Raw genomic sequence first — 22,087 nt, 5'->3', positions numbered from 1 at the left:
GTCTTCCTTGCTTGCAGCCAGAGAAAATCATCTGCTTTAAAGTCTGATACGATTATATTGTATCCACCAGGATAATCTTCCTATTTTAAGCTCTGTAACTGTAATCACATCTGCAAAATCCCTTTTGCCAATGTTTCTACTGCACACATATTCACGCATTCCAGGAATTAGGGCATGGACATATTTGAAGGGGCCATTTTTTAATTTTTAATTTTTAATTTGTATTTTTTTGCCTACCATAACTCTAAAGTGATGAGAGAGAATGAACTACTGCTATACCTCAAAACAAAGATGAATCTCATTGACATAGTGCTGACTGAGTCAAAGAAGCAAGGTCAAAAGAATGCATATATATAATTTCATTTAGATTCTGTTTTTGGGAAACAAGCAAAACTAATTTATACTGGGAGAAATCAGAATCTTGTTCACATTTGGGAGGACAGTGACTCACTGATTCAGCACGTTAGCAGGGACGCCTTTAAAAAAATACGATTTATTAAAAACACGTAACATGTTATTAAATCTTATTAAGAAATGTTAGCGCCAGGTGCAGTGGCTCATGCCTGTAATCCCAGTACTTTGGGAGGCTGAGGCGGGTGGATTGCCTGAGATCAGGAATTAGAGACCAGCCTGGGCAACAAGGTGAAACCCCATCTCTACTAAAAAATACAAAAAATTAGCCAGGCATGGCGGCGTGCGCCTGTAGTCCCAGCTACTCAGGAGGCTGAGGCAGGAGAATTGCTTGAACCCAGGGGGTGGAGGTTGCAGTGAGCCGAGATCGCGCCACTTCACTCCAGCCGGGGCAACAGAGTGACACAGGCGCGCGCACACACACACACACACACACACACACACACACACACACACACACAAAGAAATGTTAGCTATGATGGGGAGTTTGAGATGGATTTGTGATAGACATTAGAAAGCTAAATTTAAAATATAAAAATGGGACAATTATTATTTATAAGGAATGAAAAGAGAAAAGTTGTAATGAAATAAATACAGTATGTCTCAGCTATGAATAAAATTTATATATTGTCACTTCTTTACAATACTTAAAAACTGGTTATAAACATATTTTTAAACTATCATAATTTTATTGGTGTCACAGAGAGAGAAGATATGTGTGTGGATAGTGAGTATGTGAGTAGGAAGCCAGGTAGACGACAGTTAAAACTGAAAAATCAAGAAATAGTAGAATACATATTTTACTGAGAAATATGGAGATAAGTAATAACTAAAAATGTCCTAGAAGAATTAAAGATGCTTACTTCTAGAGATCAAGTACTGATAATGCAGAGATATTTCTTATCCTAAGAGTACTATTTCATTTTTATAACTGTGTAAAAGTACTGTTTTGATTTTTAAAAATTCAATTGAGGCTGGGCATGGTGGCTCACACCTCAGCACTTTGGGAGGCCAAGGCAGGCGGATGACCTGAGGTCAGGAGTATGAGACCAGCCTGGCCAATATGGAGAAACCCTGCCTCCACTAAAAATACAAAAATTAGTTGGGCATGGTAGTGGGTACCTGTAGTCCCAGCTACTCAGGAGGCTGAGTCAGGAGAATTGCTTGAACCCAGGAGGAGGAGGTTGCAACGAGCCAAGATTGCACCACTGCACTCCAGCCTGGGTAACAGAGGGACTCTATCTCAAAAAAAAAAAAAAAAAAAATCAATTGAAAATAATAAGATAGCCAAGATGTGGAATTATGTGAAACGCTCTCACTTGTTGATTTCCTTAGACCTACATAAATGAGGTTTAAGGTAATTATTCTGCAAATGGAGAAAAGACTCCATCTGCAGCTCCTTTCAAGACAGAGGATTCTTTTCTCACAGTAAATATAACCCACAGCAGTTCTGCTCTAGTTCCCGCCTCCTATGGGCATGGCAGATTTTGCCTGCCTGGCATGGAACTAGCTCTTGGATTTTCCACTGCCATTTTCCTGCGTCAAACAGCAGCATTGCAAATCTTAGGACTTATTTTGCTTGAATAGAGAACAATCTTTTATATGGTATAATGCTTGGAAGCTTTTCAGGTATGAGATGAGTTTTAGCAAGTATCATCATTTATAAGATGCCTTGGCATTCTCTGAAATCCAATATGAAGGTGGTTTATAAACCAAATTCCACAGGCTTTAACTTGTGTGGGCTATAGCTATACAAGCTTACTAAATAAAAACAATCATCCTAAGAAATTCAGTTGATACAGATAATCACATTTTCAAAACTAGGATCAAGACTTTTGTCCCAAAATATCAAATTCATTTCTCTAATGTCCAAGATCTCTTTTTAAAAAATTTTTCTTTCCTTTAAAGAAAACCCAGAAGACCATGCTTTGAAAGGTATGAGGAAACATCAATTGATCTATTGTTTAGTGTTATGTGGGAAAAGAAAATGTGTATTTCTTTTATGTTGAAATATACATATATCATATCATACAACATTTAGAGAATACAGAAAAATAAAAAATGAAATAATATATAATCTCACTATATAAATATTATGTAACATATCTATATATACATTAAAAGTTATAATCACCATAATATGGCCATATATTCTAATTTATTAATAAATTCTGGACATTATTCTAAATTGTTATCATTCAAATATATGATGTTCCATGCTTATGATTATCATATAATTATACCACAATTTACCCCTTCATCACCTGTTTTTGAATTGCTACATTGTTCTTAAATGTTCATCATTATAGATAGTAGAGCGAATATCTTATCTATAAATTTTTGCATCTCATTAGGACAGATCCCTGGAAGAAGCCAATAGTTGTAAATATTTTTATGGATATGTTACCAAATTGTTGGCTAAAAAGGACATTCCTATTTATATCTTATTGAGGAGAGGGAGATGGATACCTCTTCAATGAAGAATTCTTAGAAATATGACATTCCATTTAATTTAAAATGACAATTTGATAAGAAAATATATTGTGTTTAATTTCTTTTTATTTTTAACCAAGTTGAATGCTTGTCATTTAATAGTGTATTAAGAAGATTAACACTTTTTAAAATAGTTACGAGCATTTGTTTCTTTTAATTTGATTTTTATTTTTAACTTTATATTCTTTTTTTTTTTTTAAGACTGAGTCTCGCTCTGTCGCCCAGGCTGGAGTGCAGTGGCATGATCTCAGCTCACTGCAACCTCCGCCTCCCGGATTTAAGCAATTATCTGCTCCAGCCTCCCAAGTAGCTGAGATTACAGGTACGTGCCACCACACCTGGCTAATTTTTGTATTTTTAGTAGAGATGGGGTTTCACCATCTTGGCCAGGCTGGTCCTGAACTCCTGACCTTGTGATCCACCCGCCTCGGCCTCCCAAAGTGCTGGGATTACAGGTGGATTGTGCCCAGCCACATTCAATGTTTTTAATAATTAAATGGATCATTCTCTGCTCTTATTAATATTTCAACTTAATATGTGATTTAAAATTTTCTTTCCCATCCTATAAGCAAAAAAATCTATATATTATTTTCTTCTTATCTCTTTACATTTACCTATTACATTTATCTAGAATTAACTTTATGACAAGGATATAATATTTTTTGCTGTACATAATGATGGTCAATTCAGATTTCATGAAAGTTTAATTTTAAATCTATTCAACTGCACTTTAGATAAGATTTACAAATAAAAGGTCTTCAATTAATAAAAGTCTAAAATTTTACAAACATCTTTAAGCTGATTCAGTAAGCACACATACACAAAATACTTTAAAACAATTCTCTAAAATCTTGTTTTAAATGGTAACTAAGAATCTAAACATAACACTTACAAAAGAGTTAAACATAAATGACATAATTTACATAAAATACGTGATACAAATTACTGTTATTTTACAGATTATTGAGATATTTCTTGAAAGTTACCAGTAACATGTTTCAGGTTTTGGTTTTCTTGATTCAAATTATGAGCATGGAATTTTATGTAAATGAAAATAATATGATTCCTTTATTTATTATAATAATGACAAATTATATGAAACCCTGTAGAAAGCCCAAAAGTTATATTTTTGGCACTCACACACAGACACACAACACACACACACACACACACACACACACACTCATGCATATATACATATATGAAAGGTGAGAGAGAAAAAAAGCTTTAAAAAATGAGTGGCTGGGCGCGGTGGCTCACGCCCGTAATCCCAGCACTTTGGGAGACCGAGGCGGGCGGATCACGAGGTCAGGAGATCGAGACCATCCTGGCTAACACGGTGAAACCCCGTCTGTACTAAAAATACAAAAAATTAGGCGGGCACGGCAGCTGGCGCGGTGGCTGGCGCCTGTAGTGCCAGCTACTCGGGAGGCTGAGGCGGGAGAATGGCGTGAACGGAGGAGGCGGAGCTTGCAGTGAGCCAAGATCACACAACTGCACTCCAGTCTGGGCAACAGAGCAAGACTCCGTCTCAAAAAAAAAAAACAGTGTGCACAGGAATGAAAATTTTACCTATATGGAATACATAATAAGATATTATCATAAAGTCTAAATTAGGTACTGGCAAACTACAGCCTGCAGAGGCCCAATCTGAGCCATGACCCGTTTTTGCAAATAACGGGTGTGTTTATCAAAACACAACCAGACCTAGGTCGGCCACGGTGGCTCACGCCTGTAATCCTAGCACTTTGGGGGGCCGAGGCAGGCGGATCACGAGGTCAGGAGATCGAGACCATCCTGGCTAACACCGTGAAACCCCGTCTCTACTAAAAATACGAAAAATTAGCCAGGCGTGGTGGCAGGCGCCTGTAGTCCCAGCTACTCGGGAGGCTGAAGCAGGAGAATGGCGTGAACCCAGGAGGCGGAGCTTGCAGTGGGCCGAGATCAGGCCACTGCACTCCAGCCTGAGCGACAGAGCGAGACTCTGTCTCAAAAAAAAAAATACAACCAGACGTATTTATGGATCATCTATGGCTGCTTTTGAGAAACATGGGTGGAATTAAATAGTTGTCAGAAAGACAGTATAACCCACAAAGCCTAAAATATTTACTAACTTGGTTGGTGCTTTACAGAAAAATCTTGCTGAACCCTTTCCTAAATGATACAAAGTCAAAATAGCAAAAACTTCTTAGTATTAAAACAAGTTAAGCATCGTCTGGTTAACTGGACAATACATTGGTGCTACAAATATTGGTTTATAAAGTTTCCTTATCCAGATTCACATGTGTTTTCCTTTTATGTTTCCTTCTCAGGAAAGGGCTTTATCCCATTAGAAATAACTGGGAGTTAATATTTGTAGTGGAGAAAATCACCTAGTCAGAGCATTCAAAAGCATGGCTTCCTATACACATTGGGCATAGTGGTAGGTGGGCAAAATATTGGTCAGGTGAGCCTTTTAAAAAAAACAGCTGTTTATGTTGTGAAACTCTATTGGTGAACCCTGGAAGAAGACTGGAAGCCAGGGGAGGGCATCAAGGAGAGAATGATGATGGAACAATAACCTGCCCCCACCTGGCATGATGGATGGAAAGTTAGCGGGGCCAGGGATAGCACCTGAAGTAGTTCAGGCAAAAGATGATGTGGGTGATGATGATGAGAACCTAGATTGTAGTCAAGGAAATAGAATAGCAGGCTCAGCAGAATGACAACCATTGAAGAAGAAAAATCATCAAGATCAGCAAAGAGAGCTTTAAAAAGTGACCCTGGACTATCTAGACATAGAGATGAGGGCCTGATGGTTGTTAATTATATTTGGTTTTATACTGGACAGTTTTGAGATACTGTGAAATTAGTGGTACGTCACCTAAGATACAACCAAATCTTGGTAATATCCATCTGTAATTTTTAAAACTCTACTTCTCAGTCCATAAATCCCCTTATGGCTTCTTTAGAATAAATCTCTATTCCTTTTTATTCTTCTTGAGCTATGAGATTGCTACCTAAATATCACCGAATATCTAAGCTATATTGGGATAGGAATGAGAGGACATGCATAAACATAATGAGCACAATTAAATAAATGAATACTCAAAAACCTACCTACACACGCACACAAGTGAAAGATATGAAGTGACAAAGAGACAGAGAGAGCGTGAAAGACTGACGAAAAGCAGGAAAGACAGAGAGTGAAAGTGAGAGACTTAGAGAGAAAGAAAGCAAGAGAGACTCACAGAGCAAGAGAAAAAGGTGAGAGACAGAGCCAGACAGAGTCAGAGCTAGGGAGCAAGGGGAGAAAGGGCAGGCAAGAGCGAGAATATGAATGAACAAAACAGAAAAAAAGACACAGAGTCAAATTGACATTATAGAAACCTAAACACAGTAAGACACACACAGAGACAGAGGGACTTACACTGTGAGAGGAACATAGAGAGACACTCACACACATTCATGTACCAATCCAAATATGAACCTGAATGAGACAATTCCTCAAGATAAATCCTGAGTGGCTAACTGGGCCTAAACATAAAATAGAGCCAATGAGCTATTTTTTGACTAGAGGTCAGACACGTTCTCTGTGTTCTCAGAAAGCTCACACACATCTGCTTAACTTTGAGTTTGAGGTTCTTTTTTTTTTTTTTTTTAAGACAGGGTCTCATTGTGTCACCCAGGCTGGAGTACAGTGGGGCAATCTCAGCTCACTGCAGCCTCAACCTCTCATGCTCAAGCAATCCTCCCACTTCACCTTCCCAAGGAGCTGAGACTACAGGCAATGCACCACCACACCTAGCTAATTTTTTACTTTTGTAGAGATGAGGTCTCACTATGTTGCATAGGCTGGTCTTGAACCCCTGGGCTCAAGCAATCCTCCTGCCTCAGCCTCCCAAGTAACTGGGACTACAGACATGTGTCACCACACCTACCTAATTTTTTACTTTTGTAGAGACAGGGCCTCACTATATTGCCCAGGCTGGTCTTGAACTCCTGGGCTCAAGTGATCCTCCCACCTTAAACTCCCAAAGTGCTGGGATTATCGGCATGAGCTACTGCACTGGCCTACTGCTAAGGCTTTCATAGCTGACTCTTCTTGTTCATTTTTCCTGAACCAACCAATAAGCTGTGGCTTGAATTGATCAAGCAGAATTCAGCTACATCAACCAATCAAAACTCAGCAAGTTTGAGTCTTTCATTTGCGTAAATGGACCTGATTGGAAACCTGAGCAGGAACTGTTGCTATAAACACTCAACCTTCCCTTTGTTCTCTGGAATGTACCTAAGTTTGCAATCTTACAGTTTGCAAACAGTTCACCAGAATAAAGTTGCTTTCTTTCAAATTCCTTTTCACAGAACTTTGATTTTAAAACTTAGACAAATTCACAGAGACAGAGAGAAACCCACACTGTAAGACAGAAAAATGCAGAGACAGAGATGTATGCACACAGATTCTCTCTTGCTCTCTCTCTCTCTCGTGCACGGGCACACGCACACACACAGATCAAAAAAGAAAGACACAAACTAGACATACAGAGGCATATAAAAAGAAAGACACAGTGAGAGAGACACACATGCCAAAGCACACAAATAAGAAGACTCGGGTGCACATAGAAATAAAGGCACTGAGACCCACAGATACACTCAAAAACCAAAGTAGAGAAACAGCAAGAAAGAGGACAAATACAGAGAATGCAGGACAGCAGCAAAATCCATGTGGGCTGCCAGGTCAGGCGAAACAAAGAGAGAACATGCTTGAGCCCCCATATCAAAGTATTGTATTGTCTCATGTTAATCACCACAATAACCCTATAAAATAAGAAGAATTATTCTCATTTTGCATATGGAGAAATGAAGTTCAGATCCAAGGTCACATAAGATACAGAGATAATTTGAACTCATTAAAATGTAAGCTCTATAAAGGCAGGGATTGTTGTCTGCCCTGTCCTCTGCTGTACCCCATTACCTAGAGCATGGCCTGCAATAGGACCTGGTGCATAAGAAGTGTTCACAACACATTTATGGAAGGAAGGAACGAAGGAATGAAGGAAGGAAGGGAGGGAGTGAGGGAGGGTGGGAGAGAGGGAGGGAAGGAAGGAACGAGAGAAGGAAGGAACAAGAGAGGGAAGGAACAAGAGAGGGAACAATGGAGGGAGTGGGGAGGAAACCAGCTTTAAAAAGCCTCAAAAGCCCATGCTTTATTTACCGATCCTGTTCCCATGGTTTCAGTAATAGGAAGTCATCAAAACATGAGTTTCTAATTCAGTGGTTTTGTTCTTTACTCAATGAAGCTGAAAAAGTACTGGAATATTTCAGTTTTATTTGTCAGATGCTTATATGTTTGCATACACACATTGAGTAAGCCACATTCAAACATGTAGAAAATGCTCATTTCATCGTCAACTACTTAAAATTCCTTTTAAAATTTAAAAGAGAACTTGCTTAGTGGCCCAGAGCTTTTAATACAGACATCCCAAGGTCTTGGATTTCAATAGATATTTCCCTCTAGCTTTCAGGACCATTCATCAAATTGATGTGATGATACCAATAAAGTAGTCACATCAACTTGAACCAAAACTCTGGTTTCTTCAAAAGGTTATTTGAGAGATGTTTTCCCAGCAGTGTCTGCTGAGCTGCTGCACAGTAAGTTGAACTGTAGGTACCTCCTACAAGGTCAAGAATTTATTTATTCATTTCCCGAAATACTCAGGCCTCTAACAATGCCTTTCTAAAAACAAAGGCTCTTTCTTCTAAAACATGTGGTTATTCCTACTTAGAGAATCTCTAACATACTCAGGCTGAATAACCTCTTTATATGCCTAAGAAAAGTGAACCTCTCAAGCTCCGTTTAAATACAGGTAATTTTATATCAACCTTAATTTTTCATGAAACAAAAGAATGTTTGTTGATAGGTGGAGAGACACAAAAGAAACAAATTCATCATGAAAACAAAGAAGCAAATCATTTCTGCCTTCAGCCTTAGATAACTAACCATTTAATGCATAAAAGCATGATCTAACTCCTAAAAGATCACCTAAAATATAAACATATGTTAGGGATTATAAGACTTCTTTTTCCTAAAACCTGCTCACAATTATATATATACATGTGTCACACCAACACACCTTATGTAATAATAAGAAAGATAATACATTCCAACAGTTTGCTTTCTTCACAGACACTCTAATACTATACACTGAAACAATATAGACACCAAGTCAAATGGCTATTGCAGAGCCAGTAAGAAGTAACACTAAATACCAACAGGATGTCGGAGAACTGGGGCAGAAAAACAGGCATAAACTGGGGCAGAAGAACAGATTTTCTTTTACTGAAGCAGGAAAGGAGTGGTGCGGGGAGACAGTATGCACTTCTTTTAAGAAAGGATTTGGTAGTATTTAAAATGAGTGGCCTACAAGGTCAAGACAGCACAGGTTCCAGCTGCCCCTGAAAATCTTTTCAATGTTGCCTTTAACTCAAGCCTGAGTTTGGGTGGGCCATGGTTTCAGAGATGACAGCCATCAGTTTAACAAAGAATTTAAGGCACAAAAGATAGTTTGAAAAGACTTCTGTGATTTCAAGTGTTACAGCACAAAGTCGGCTTACTTCAAACTCCTCATTTTCCAGACATAATAGTACAGGAATAGGAACTGCTACTTACAGACTACTTACTCTGAATAGCTGCTTTCTATCCTGCAGCACGTGGGAGAACAGTGGAGGCAAAGCAAATGCCTCAGACCCAGAACATTCAAAGGCACCTTGTAGAGAAAGACTAGCTCCAACAGTCTGCAAGACTTGGCACTAACTTGAATAACTGTGTTAAATCACCTAAGAAAAGGATGCGTAGATGTGAAGGGAGGTTGATTTTTCCTAGAAACTCAGAAAAACTGTCACCTGAGCTACAACTACTAGTGCTCATTAATGAAACGTTCCAAAAAGTGCAGGGGCCCATTAGCAAGGTCATTTCTGCAGTGACCTGAACGCATCAGAGTCCCAACTCCCTACCTGCAATGATAGAAACTTTGATTTATCCAAATTCCCTTGTTGGACTTTGTCCCCTCCAGAAACACCAACGTTCTGTAGAATTTAGCTTTCCTTGCAGGTCTGAGACTAGGGAAAGATTATGTTGGTCATGAGCACACAAGTATCCCAGCAACTGGACTTGTTCTATTTGCTACTCTCTTTTGTTTAAATATTAACAAATTTTGTTGAGGATCTACTATGTGTCAGGCACCATTGTAGGCACTAAGGATATAATAATACATAATGGAACTTATGTAATAGTGGAGGGAAGAAGATTAAGAGAGAATAAGGAAAGAGATTATATATAAAATATGTAATGGAATTATAAGCTCTAGGAAGAAACATAAAGCAGTGAAAGAAGACACGTTCATGAAGAAGACAGACCTCATAATCCAGTGTCCATCTCCATTCTTCATGCGTGACTGCTCACAGCTTTCACACCGCATCACTATCCTTTCCTCTTCAGCAAGCTGATGAGAATGCCCAGTGCTCTTTCTTTGGGCACCAGCTGTATGTTCAGATCAACATATACAGGCCTAAATGCCCAGGAACTTTCACCTTAGTGATGCTCCTTTATCAAATAAAAGTTGAACCAGTCTTTTCCCTGCTCTCCAGCCATTTTTGGACATGCTTGGAACTCTTTGCTTCTCTCCTCAGAAGGGTCTGTCAGTAGTTAACCTTTTTGTATTCTCTTGATGCATGTATAACATCAGTCTACCCAAACTTTGGGTAGGGAGCCCATCAAGTTGGTAGTGTGAACACAACAGACATTAGTGGAGCTTGAGGTCAGAGAAGCCCACTCTGAGGAGGTATTTGATGGGTTAGGGAGTGAGCTATACAATATCCAGGGGAGGAACAGTCCAAGGGAGGAAAGTCCTGGTGTACTGAGGGAAAGGCAAGGAGGCAGATAGGCTGGAGTAAACAAGGAATAAACTAGCGGGGTGTAAAAAGTTGGACTTTGGCTATTTTTGAGGTAAGATGTCAGATTTCTAAGTGGACATGTCAGGTAGGAATCTAGATATAAAAAACTAGAAATCAAGGGAGAAGACAGGATTGGAGATACCAATTTGAGAGTTAAGTTGTAGACGGTATTGGCAACCAGGAGCCTATCCATGGAGTGACAATATAGCGTAAAGAATAAAGGTTTGAGAGTGAGTCAGGGGCATGCCAACATTTAGTCAAGAAGATCAGGGAAGGTCCAGCAATGAAGAGACTTTGAAGCCATAAACTGGCATTCTTGAGCCTGGTTTATATGAGTCCAACCTAAAGACATGTACTGATAAATTGAGTTCTGGTCCTGGAAGGCTGAAGACTACATCTTCAGTTTTGGCATATTCAATATGATAATAAAAAAATCTTGTGAAGCTTCTTCCAGAGAGCACCCCCTGTTCTAGTCAACCTGTTTCTACTTGAGTTAACTCATTAATCATCCTATCACCTCTGGATATAATTGTTATTACATTCATTATATAGATGAAAGAACAAGAACTAGCCCAAGATCACAAAGCTCATAAGACATGGTTGTTGGTTAGGCTTAAATTTCAGGCTCCCCAACTCCAAGGGGCAAATAAATTAATTCAATGAATTGCCCTATGTCACATGGTAAATTAATAGAAAAGTTGTCATTAAATTCTTGATCTTAATTCATTGTGTTTTACCCCCGCTGGGAATAAAAATGATGTGATCATGGAGAATTCTAATAGTTTGTCATTTGCTGAATACTCTTTATTTCCTGATAAGCCCTCACTGCAGAGCAAAGATTAACCATTTCTGACCTTCACTTTATGTGTCCATAGCAAGGAAGTTCAGGAATAGAAAATTTAAGGAATAGGCAATGTGAAAAATAGCAAATGAATACTCAAAGAAATAATCCTGGACATAAGTTTTTAAATGTTAAATTAATATCAAATGTGGGAAAATCTTACTAACACACCACATCTACAATAAGAATACATAATCTAAGAGGAGATATGCATAATATTTTTAGAGTTTCTGGTTTTTTATTTTCAGTCTTTTTGTGACAAGCCATTATAAAATTGTTAATATTTTATTATTAAAGTTTTATTTTAAAATGATCATGATCTATTTATATGGAATTTTACAATCAGTATTATGTAATTTTTATTAGTCAAAGACCAATTAGTTTTCAATACCTACAAAATTACTCTAATTTTATAAATACATTCTACAAAATTACTCTAATTTTATAAATACATTCATGTAAAATATTACTTTTTTTTATTTTGAAACAAGGTCTTGCTCTGTCACCCAAGCTGCTGGAGGGCAGTGGTGAAATCATAGCTCACTGCAGCTTCAAACTCCTGGGTGCAAATGATCCTACCACCTCAGCCTCCCCCATAGCATGGACTACTACTGGCATACATCACCACCCCTGGCTAATTTTTTTTTTTTTTTTTTTGTAGAGATGGGACGGTCACTATGTTGCCTAAATTGATCTCAAATTTCTGGCCTCAAGCAATCCTCGTGCCTTGGTTTCCCAAAGTGCTGGGATTACAGGCATGAGTCACTGCACTCAACCTACATTTGTTTAAAATCCTTCCATTTGTATTCGGCTTCCTTGTTTACAGTTTTTCACATATATCTCATAACTGGATTATGAGAATCAAGGGCCAATTAGAAGAAGCAGGTATTGTTACTTATTTTATATAAAGAGAAGAATTATGGCTTAAAGAAGTGAGCAACTGAAAGTCAAACAACAGGAGCTTGAAATTAAGCCTATGTCATTAGATTCCGTAGCCAATGCACTATCAGATGGTTTCCTACATAAAGCTAAATTTCTTGGGAAATTTTACAAAGACGGGATATATGTATCCTCAATGGAATTAGCATAAATGGCATAAAGGACAGATAGAAAAAGATGTGTATATTTTACATGCACTGCTACCTATGAAATGTGAATCATTAACTATTAAAATTAGCACTTATAAAAAGCCTTTAATATATACACATAGTTCTAAAACACTCCAAAATATTCACAAATTCCTGTGTAATTCCACTAGCATTCAGGCTGCTAACAGCTATTTATGTTAGCCCCTTGTATTTCTACATTTACAGTTTCTAAGCTGAAAAGAGTTTCTGGCAGCTTACCAACTTCTCTAAATGCTTTTATATCTATTACAACAATGTAAACATATCTTTGACTTATTTAAGGAAAACTGGGTTTTGAAAGAGAGATTACTTTCTCAACCATATAATATGCTTCAAATATTTGAGGAATAGAAATAATAAAAAATATATGAATATCTTTAACTAGATCTTACAGGCAAAATCAATTGTTTTGAAAGCTACAGAGAATTGTAATGAAACTATATCAGAATATCTTGATAACAATTAAAGTTTACATTAATTTTAAAATGCTATTTTTAAAAAGTTACTAAAATGTGGTGGGAAAAGTTTTCCAAAACTATGTACTTTGATTGATTACATCTTTTAAAGGACATGAAAAGGAGAAAACATGATAAAACACTTGAAGTTATGTAGAAACTAAGAAAATGAAAATGTGATGAAAGAGAGAATATTTTTAATATGCCCATTCTCAATAGAGAAAAAAGAATAAATAGAATGCACTTAACCAGGTACAAAGTAAAGCCAAGATTTTAGCTTATGACTGTCTTTGGTCCCATTCAAAAAGTAACTGGCAAAACAAATGAACAAACAAACAAGTTCAAGATACCAAGATCAAGATAGCATCATTCAATCTCTCCTTATTGGAATTTTATTCTCTGGCACTACTGAACCTTCTTCATTTCCATATCATATCTAGATATGACAAAGAAAACTCTTGAAAGGAATGATACATTCTTTTGGAGAAAAGAAAGCAGGTTTCCTTTCTAATTGAACTCTTAAACACTCTCATACTGCCATAAATCGCTTCTTGTGTTCCAAAATTTTCATCTTGTCAGCCTCAGAAAAACAAAACAAAATAATAAAAAAAGCCCTGTAAACTCTTAGGGGCTCACTGCAGGATTGTCTAAGCATTACTAATGAAAAATTTAGCACAATTTGTAAAGTTTAAAAATGAATAAAAATACTTACTGAATACACTGATACTTTAAAACACCTCTCTTTTTATAATGGGAGTCAAGTGTAAGACATTTTGTCAAATTTCAATATTCTTTACCAAAAGTATTCAGAATCATAAGGATGTTTTCTGGCTCCCAGGGAATTTCTTAGCTTTTAAGAAAACAAAATAAGGAAAGGGGATATAATTTTTAGAAAATGCATTCCTAATAAGTATAGACTATGCCTTGAGAATGTCAAAATGTGGGTGTTCTACATTGACATATATAGACAAATTATATAGCCTAAATGTCAAACTACAAATAGTAGCTTGAAAAACAAGCATCATACATGCATCACACTATAGGTCCTTGCTTTGTTAATTAGGTCCTGTCTTTTGTACTATTCGAGCTTCAGATTCCTACATCCAATTGCCTATTTAGCTTATTCATCTGGATGCCTAGTATATCAAACTTAACAGATCTAAAAAAAATGAATTTTAATTCCTCGAATCTCAGTTTTCTTCATCTCAGCAAATAGTTCATAATTTGCCTACATGTTTGAACCAAAAACCTGGGACTTATCCTTGATTCTACCCATTCCTTCACTTCCTATCCTTGATCTAACAAGTCTTGTTAGCTTTCCTTCAAGATAGATCCCAAAGTGGTATAATTTTTTCCAGTTTTTCCTTCATCTTTTTTCAACTACTCTGATGGGAATAAAATCCAAGTTTCTCCTCCAAGATTACAAAGATTCAAGCCCTACAAGATCTAGTCAATGGATGGCCCAGCATACCCTCCTTCTCTTCAAACATTCAGGTGGTGTTTTCTGTGGGCCTCTTCCTTTTCAGTTTCTTCTGTCATGACAGCAACCTCCCAGCTTTTCTGTGCCTGGATCCCACTTGTCATATCAGGTCCTCAGCTCATAGATTACTATTTCTGTGAAGCCGTCCCTGACCACCAAATCTAATTAGCAATGTCCTACTCCCACAGCCCGTCATTCTCCATCACCGCACCCTGTTTTGTTTCTTCATAACCCTTGTCATTGTCTGTAATTACTTTTCATCTGTGTTTGCTGGGTTTATTTTCTCTCCCCCTCATCAAAGAGAGTATAAATTCTAAGAGAGAAGCAGTCTGATTTGTCCTGTGTGTCCTTTATATCTAATCCTACAATATTACTTGAATGAATGAATGAGGAAATGAATATGTTACATATATGGTCTATCCCTAGATATATCCCTAGATATGGCTAACTGTTGACTGTGTTAGGTGGAATTGCTTATATAAGACAAACTCTGCAGCAAGCCTCCCCTAGAGGATCACTGATGTCTAGAGTTCCAACACATTCCTCACCAATCAATATTAAAGACAACATTAGTATTAAGAAAATATAGAACTAGACCAAATCAGATTGTATGATGGTGCTTTAGTGACATAGAAAACTTGGAAGATTAAAAGTGAGGGAGAGCTGCTTTCCTAGTCTCAGGGGAAGAGAAGAACAACTTCATGTCACCATGATTAACAGGAGTCAGTCTCTTTTTCTGAAGACAATGCTGCTGCCAGCAGTTTTAAAGAAGTACATCTAATGTTCATGCCAAAAGAACTTTTGTAACTGGAGTTTTGAAAAAGAGAAGCAGTGGGGAATAGGGTGCATGTTTGAGAGATAGGAATGGATAAATGCTTCTGGCCATAGAAAGCCAACCCTAGGGAGTCTTTGTGCAACTACACATAAACATTCAACTCACATTCTGACTTCTGCCTGCAGGTAAATTTCCTTTGGAATATGCTACTTACCCTGAGATTGTCAACAAATCTGAATCTATTTTAAAACCACATGGTTTTGCTTTCTTTTAAATAACTGTCTGTGGGGCTTCAAACCATGGCTTATGAGACATTCAATTTTCATTCTTTGAAGGTAAGGACCAGGACCATGTCACGTGTTCATTCTCTGGCTCTACCTGAATCCACTGATGTGCTGGCTGGGCAGCAGAAACTGCCCCTTCATTTCAAGGGAATGTCATTGAAAGGAATATTGGAGAGCAAAAATGTAAGATCTCCTTGAAGGGAAAAGATGTCATAACAGAATGACTTTCTCCTTTTCCTAATTTTTAATGCCAAGAACAGCTTGTACTCATTTTGTGTGAGTTCAACAAAGGGTATTATGTAGTACAATGCTTTTCTGCTTAAAAAAAAATTATTAAGTTTTCCTTTGGGTAAAGCTGTATTTATTTCCTTCTTTCCTCCTCAGTTTGCATTCAGGTAAGCATTTGCAGATTATTTGATAAACATCATTTTTTCTTTGAAGAGATTTAGTTAAAAATTAAAATTAAAAATTAAATTAATTTTTTTTTTGAGACAGAGTCTTGCTCTGTCACCCAGGCTGGAGTGCAGTGGCACAATCTCGGCTCACACAACCTCCACCTCACGGGGTTAAGCAATTCTCCTGCCTCAGCCTCCCGAGTAGCTGGGATTACAGGTGCTCGCCACCATGCCCGGCTAATTTTTGTATTTTTAATACAGATCGTTTCCCCATGTTGTATTTTTGTATTTTACAAAAAAATAATTTTGTATTTTTAGTAGAGATGGTTTCCCCATATTGATCAGGCTGACCTCAAACTCCTGACCTCAAGTGATCTGCCCACCTTGGCCTCCCAAAGTGCTGGGATTACAGGCGTGAACCACCATGCCCACCCCTAAAAATTAAATTAATTAAAAAGCAATCAGGTATTCTGTTTTCAATTCTCAGTTCTCTCAAATTCTCTGAAGCTATAATATTTCCTCCAAATCAGTGCAATACAGATTCAGAGAGTTAAAAAGAATATTTCATTTCTTTAAAAAATTTAAAGAAAAACACTGAGAAAAGATTTGTAATCAATATGAAAAACTATTAATACCTTTATTATATGAAGTGGGAGTTCAACTGGATAAGGTAAAACATTATGTACCAGACAAATAAATGAGTACAAGACACAAAAGAGACATTTTTAAAGGGAAATACAGCTGGAAAAGTGTCCCACCTTGCCAGTAATCTTAACAGAGCATATTAATATATGTTTGTTTCTAGTCTATAAAATTATAAACAAAAGTAAATAATCGAATTTACTTTTTCTAATTAAAAACCACTGAGGCATCCTTTGTTCAAACAAAGCATTATTGAGGAGCTCAGGAAACTGGGTTTAATTCATGATATTTGAAAGGGTGGGCCTTGGAAATTGGCCTGCTTTTACTCTTACTCACCATGTTTCAAGGACTTTTGAGGGAGCTTAAAAGAGCTTCTAATTTTCCAAGAAGCACAACTGGAAAACCACTATTTTTAATAACACCCAGTACTGACAGACACTGTGCAACAGGCATACTCCTACAATGTGCATGAGCTTCTAAATCACTTCAACCATGTTGAACAGCAATTTAGAAATATTTTCTATAAATCGCAAAAGTATCCATATACTTTGGCTATTTACATTCACTTCTGAAAACCTACATTAGCTCAATTGCATGAAGATACTAAATGCAGCATTAAGTTGGTAAATTTTAGAAATAAGTAAATTCATGTATTCAACCATTCAATAAATATTTACTGAGCAATGACATTACACAAACTGATGTCACTATTAAAGGATGAGAGGAAACAGGAATGGTGGAGCACATGGTTTAGAAAGCAGATGAGCTTCACTAGGTAGCACCTACTGTGTTCTGTACTAAAGTCATGAAATCTCAACTGAAGGTGACCTTAATCTTACTGGAGGGCATTAATTCCCTAAATTAACCTAGTCCAGATATCACATTACCAAAAAGTACAATGAAAACTAGAAGAGAAAATATGTGAGGTTGTGGCATTCTAAGTGTATTATTGGGGTTCTTTAGATTAAGACTACCTCCCTTACCTGAGGCAAGGTCTCCTTGAAGAGAAAAATATTAAAAAAATGTAAAACATTTATCTGGAACTCTTTGTCTTGGCTATGAATCTGTGGAATCTACAGTTATTTGAAGCATTCCAGACAAAAAAATGAGTAAGGATGGCTTCTGCCACAGGGAGGTGGGTCAGAAGCTCGACTGGAGGTTTCTCCTTGGTAAACTCCAAGCTCAAAATGAAAAAGTCTTATTTAAATGCCTCCAGCCTAGTGTCAGCTGTGCTCTGGGTAATTAATTTAAAAATTACATGCCCAGATTTTAGCCAAAGAGAAGAGAAGATATCCCAGCACACCATTCATGCCTTAAGCAGATGTGATGATGGCAGAGGTGATAAGTGAGAGATCCTCTAGTCAAGGAAAGGTGGGTCTCAAAGGCCAAGGTTCTGTTGCCCCACCCCATGTAGGGCAATATCCTACTCTATTGTCATTCTTGAAGGGGCTGATGTGGATCTGATGTTTAAAATAATCAGATAATAAAAGATAAATAATTTATAATAATAAAATAATATAAAGAATTAAATAAATTTGATTAAAGAAAGTAACTTCTTTATAGTCTCAAGAATGTTTAGGAAATCATAAAGTTAAAGAAGAAGCATTTGGAGAGATAAATGAAACCAGGAAAAAGAAAATAACTTCTGAGGGCAAAAAAACAAATGAACCAATAAAGATAAACTTCAGGCTATTGCAACTGTCTCTGCTTATCTGTTTTTCAGATGGTGGCAGTTGATCAAAGAATGTGGAAATGACTTCTTCAGGTAAGGAGACAAGTGCAAATCAAAGCAATGTGGGTTTTTTTTTTAATTTAAAGTAAAACAAAAAGATATCCTAATATAATCACTTATTCAAAAGAAAAAATAGAAAATAAATTATAATCAGTGTCAGTGGTCAGTAGTTATTTTTTTAAAGAACAGCATTTTAAAAGATTATTTTAACCTTAGAATAATTGCTTTCTGTAAACATAGCATGAATCTAATTTCATAATCTGATGCGTGTTATGTTTGTAGAAATTTTAATTTTAGTCTAAACACAGTCTTTGGATCAGTCCTATCCTGCTACAGTACAAAGCACATTAGTACATTCTTGGATAGCTCTCTGTTTATTTTCTTTCACTTGTCTTATTTTATCTTGGGGTATTGCACGCATCTTTGTAAGTCAGCTAAATTATGCTCTGAAAGAAGGTGAGAGACAGGACTAGCTGGATTTCCTAGGCCGACTAAGAATTCCTAAGCCTAGCTGGGGAAGGTGACTGCACCTACCTTTAAACATGGGGCTTGTAACTCAGCTCACACCCGGCCAATCAGGTCGTAAAGAGAGCTCACTAAAATACCAATTAGGCTAAAAGCGGGAGGTAAAGAAATAGTCAATCATCTATCACCTGAGAGCACAGGGGGAGGGACAAAGATCCAGATATAAACCCAGGCATTTGAGCCGGCAGTGGCAACCTGCTTTGGGTCGCCTCCCGTTGTATGGGAGTTCTGTTTTCACTCTATTAAATCTTGCAACTGCATACTCTTCTGGTCTGTGTTTATTCTGGCTCAAGCTGAGCTTTTGCTCACCGTCCACCACTGCTGATCTCCGCCATCGCAGACCTGCTGCTGACTTCCACCCCTCCAGATCCAGCAGGGTGTCTGCTCTGCTTCTGATCCAGCAAGGTGCCCATTGCCGCTCCCAATCGGGCTAGAGGCTCGCCATTGTTCCTGAATGGCTAAGTGCCCAGGTTCGTCCTAATCCAGCTGAACACTAGTCGCTGGGTTCCACGGTTCTCTTCCATGACCCATGGCTTCTAATAGAGCTATAACACTCACTGCATGGCCCAAGGTTCCATTCCTTGGAATCCGTGAGGCCAAGAACCCCAGATCAGAGAACACAAGGCTTGCCACCATCTTGGGAGCTGCCCGCCACCATCTAGGTAGCACCTGCCACTATCTTGGAAGCTCTAAGAACAAAGACCCGCCAGTAACAAAGGTAGAGTATAAACAAAGAAATAAAAATAACCTTTTCTATCTCAATACTTATGCTTTCTGACATATTTTTTTTTCTGATAATGATTACGCCTACCTTAGATTGTTTGCAAAGGTAGCGACAAAGTTCTCCAATATACTGAAACACAGTCACATCATACTTCTTGCAGTCACTCCAAAACTGGCTTGCTGAAAATTTCTTCTTTAACACACAAGTGGCACCTATAAGAAAAGACAAAAACAGGCACTAGGGAAAAAAATTCAAAGGCAGAATGAACATAAAACATGAATGATGTTTCTCTGTCTAGAACATGTTTGCTCATTTTAAAACTTTAATAACTCATCATCAATAATTTATATCAAACTCATTTGGAAACACTAATTTTTACCGTCCAAAAACTCTGTTAAAATATTGTAATTCTAAATTTTGACTGAAAATATGCTTTTTGCAATACACAGGAGAAAAGCAACAGTCAAAATAAGTAAAAGAGTTAAAGTATTAGAGCATGGCTATTGATAAGAGTCATCCTTCTTCATAGAAGCCAAGAATATTCACTTACTTGTGAACTGGAATATATACATATTATTCATTTTTAAACCTTAAAGCAGCCTCAACATATCTTTTTTTTTTTTTTTTGAGACAGAGTCTCACCCTGTCATCCAGGCTGGAGTGCAGTGGCACGAACTCGGCTCACTGCAAGCTCTGCCTCCCGGGTTCATACTATTCTCCTGCCTCAGCCTCCCGAGTAGCTGGGACTACAGGTGCCTGCCACCACACCTGGCTAATTTTTTGTATTTTTTGTAGAGACAGGGTTTCACCGTATTAGCCAGGATGGTCTCAATCTCCTGACCTCGTGATCCACCTGCCACAGCCTCCCAAAGTGCTGGGATTACAGGCGTGAGCCACTGAGCCCGGCCACCTCAACATATCTTGAGGTCAACTGTTAGTAAGGTTGAATTAGCAAGATAGTACTAACAAAAAAGTTCTTAAATGACTGCAGAACCTAATTTTGACAACAATGTATGTCCACTGAAGATTTTAATGTCTTTTAATATCTCATCTTCATTTATGGTGGATATTGATCATATTCTAAATATTCTATTCTAAAAATTACAGCATTTTGGACAAATACAAGTAGCAAATGATCTCCACTGTTTGTATATTATGTGAGGTCTAGAAACTGACACATAATCTTGCATGTTTATGAATGGAATCTACTGAGTCACAAGCTCTACCAACTAATTTATTGAGTGTCTATGGCAGACTGTTTGCAAAGATGGCCTCAGCAATTTCTTCAGGGCTCTTACTTTTGCAGTGTAAATTTGCTCCTTCTGCCTTCAAGAGGTGGCTTCTATTTCTCCAGCCCTGGAATCTTGAATCTAGGCTGGCCCATGACTTACTTTGATCAATGGAATGAAGGTGAAATAACCTATGTGTCTTTCAAGACTAGGCCTTAAGATTTATGCAGCTTCCATACTCACTCCCTTGGAACATTTCTACTACATTTGAGGAATCTGGGGTAGTTTGTTTGAGGGTGAGTGACTACAAGGAGAGAGAAGCCCAGCCAATAGCCAGCTCCAACCACATGGCCAAATCCTCAGAAAACTGTTCTTTTCACCTCAGGAAAACACTGAATATGCCATAAAATTGTGTAGTTTTTTAAAAGTAAATATTGTGTTATAATAAAATAATATGCATATAATCACTCTAAATTCTACCGATACAGCTTCAAATGTTAATAAATACTTGTTCTAATTATTAGACATTTTGAAAACTTATCAAAAAGAAAATAAAGCCTTACCCAACTCAACACATCCAGAAATTCCCAGGATAGCTGCTGAACTATGATACAGAGGAAGGGTTATATAAACAATGTCATGAGCAGTACAACCAAAAGCCCACAGGACAGCAGAACCCCTTAAAACCTGCAGCTGACTAATCACAGCTGCTTTTGGTAGACCTGGAAGAAAAGAAAAGAACAGGAAATATATATACACACATACATACATATACATATGCATACATATTCATATAACTAGAAAGGAAGTAACAGAAAGAAGATGATACTGATAACAACTACACTAGCAATTGACACAAAATATATCAAAGTAGTCTATCTGCTTTGTAAAAGAGGCCATTCTGACTTTAGCAACACTCCTTTGACAGGCTGCTAAGTAGGCCTGTATCTCAAACGCTATGTAATTTTATCGTTGGCCTTTCTGGATAGATCTAAGATTCTAGAAATTAATTACAGTGGTAGCACACATTTGGTTTCAGTAG

The 22,087-nt window shown here is 37.5% G+C and overlaps 1 protein-coding gene across 7 annotated transcripts in view; it reads right to left on the bottom strand.

The window, feature by feature from the left end:
• SLC27A6 (solute carrier family 27 member 6) overlaps positions 1–22,087 on the bottom strand; it is a 69,041-nt gene that overhangs the window by 23,224 nt on the left and 23,730 nt on the right. For all 7 annotated transcript variants that reach the window (XM_008952026.4, XM_034960447.2, XM_008952027.3 and 4 more), the window contains exons 4-5: positions 21,609–21,767; positions 19,904–20,028 (exon numbers count right to left, since the gene is read on the bottom strand). In XM_008952026.4, coding sequence (XP_008950274.3) covers positions 19,904–20,028; positions 21,609–21,767 — 284 coding nt within the window. The remainder of the gene's footprint in view (positions 1–19,903; positions 20,029–21,608; positions 21,768–22,087) is intronic.

This window comes from Pan paniscus, chromosome 4, assembly GCF_029289425.2.
Source record: "Pan paniscus chromosome 4, NHGRI_mPanPan1-v2.0_pri, whole genome shotgun sequence".
NCBI lineage: Eukaryota > Metazoa > Chordata > Mammalia > Primates > Hominidae > Pan > Pan paniscus.
The sequence above is the reverse complement of the archived record's forward strand: the minus strand, read 5'-3'. Positions and strand labels throughout refer to the sequence as shown.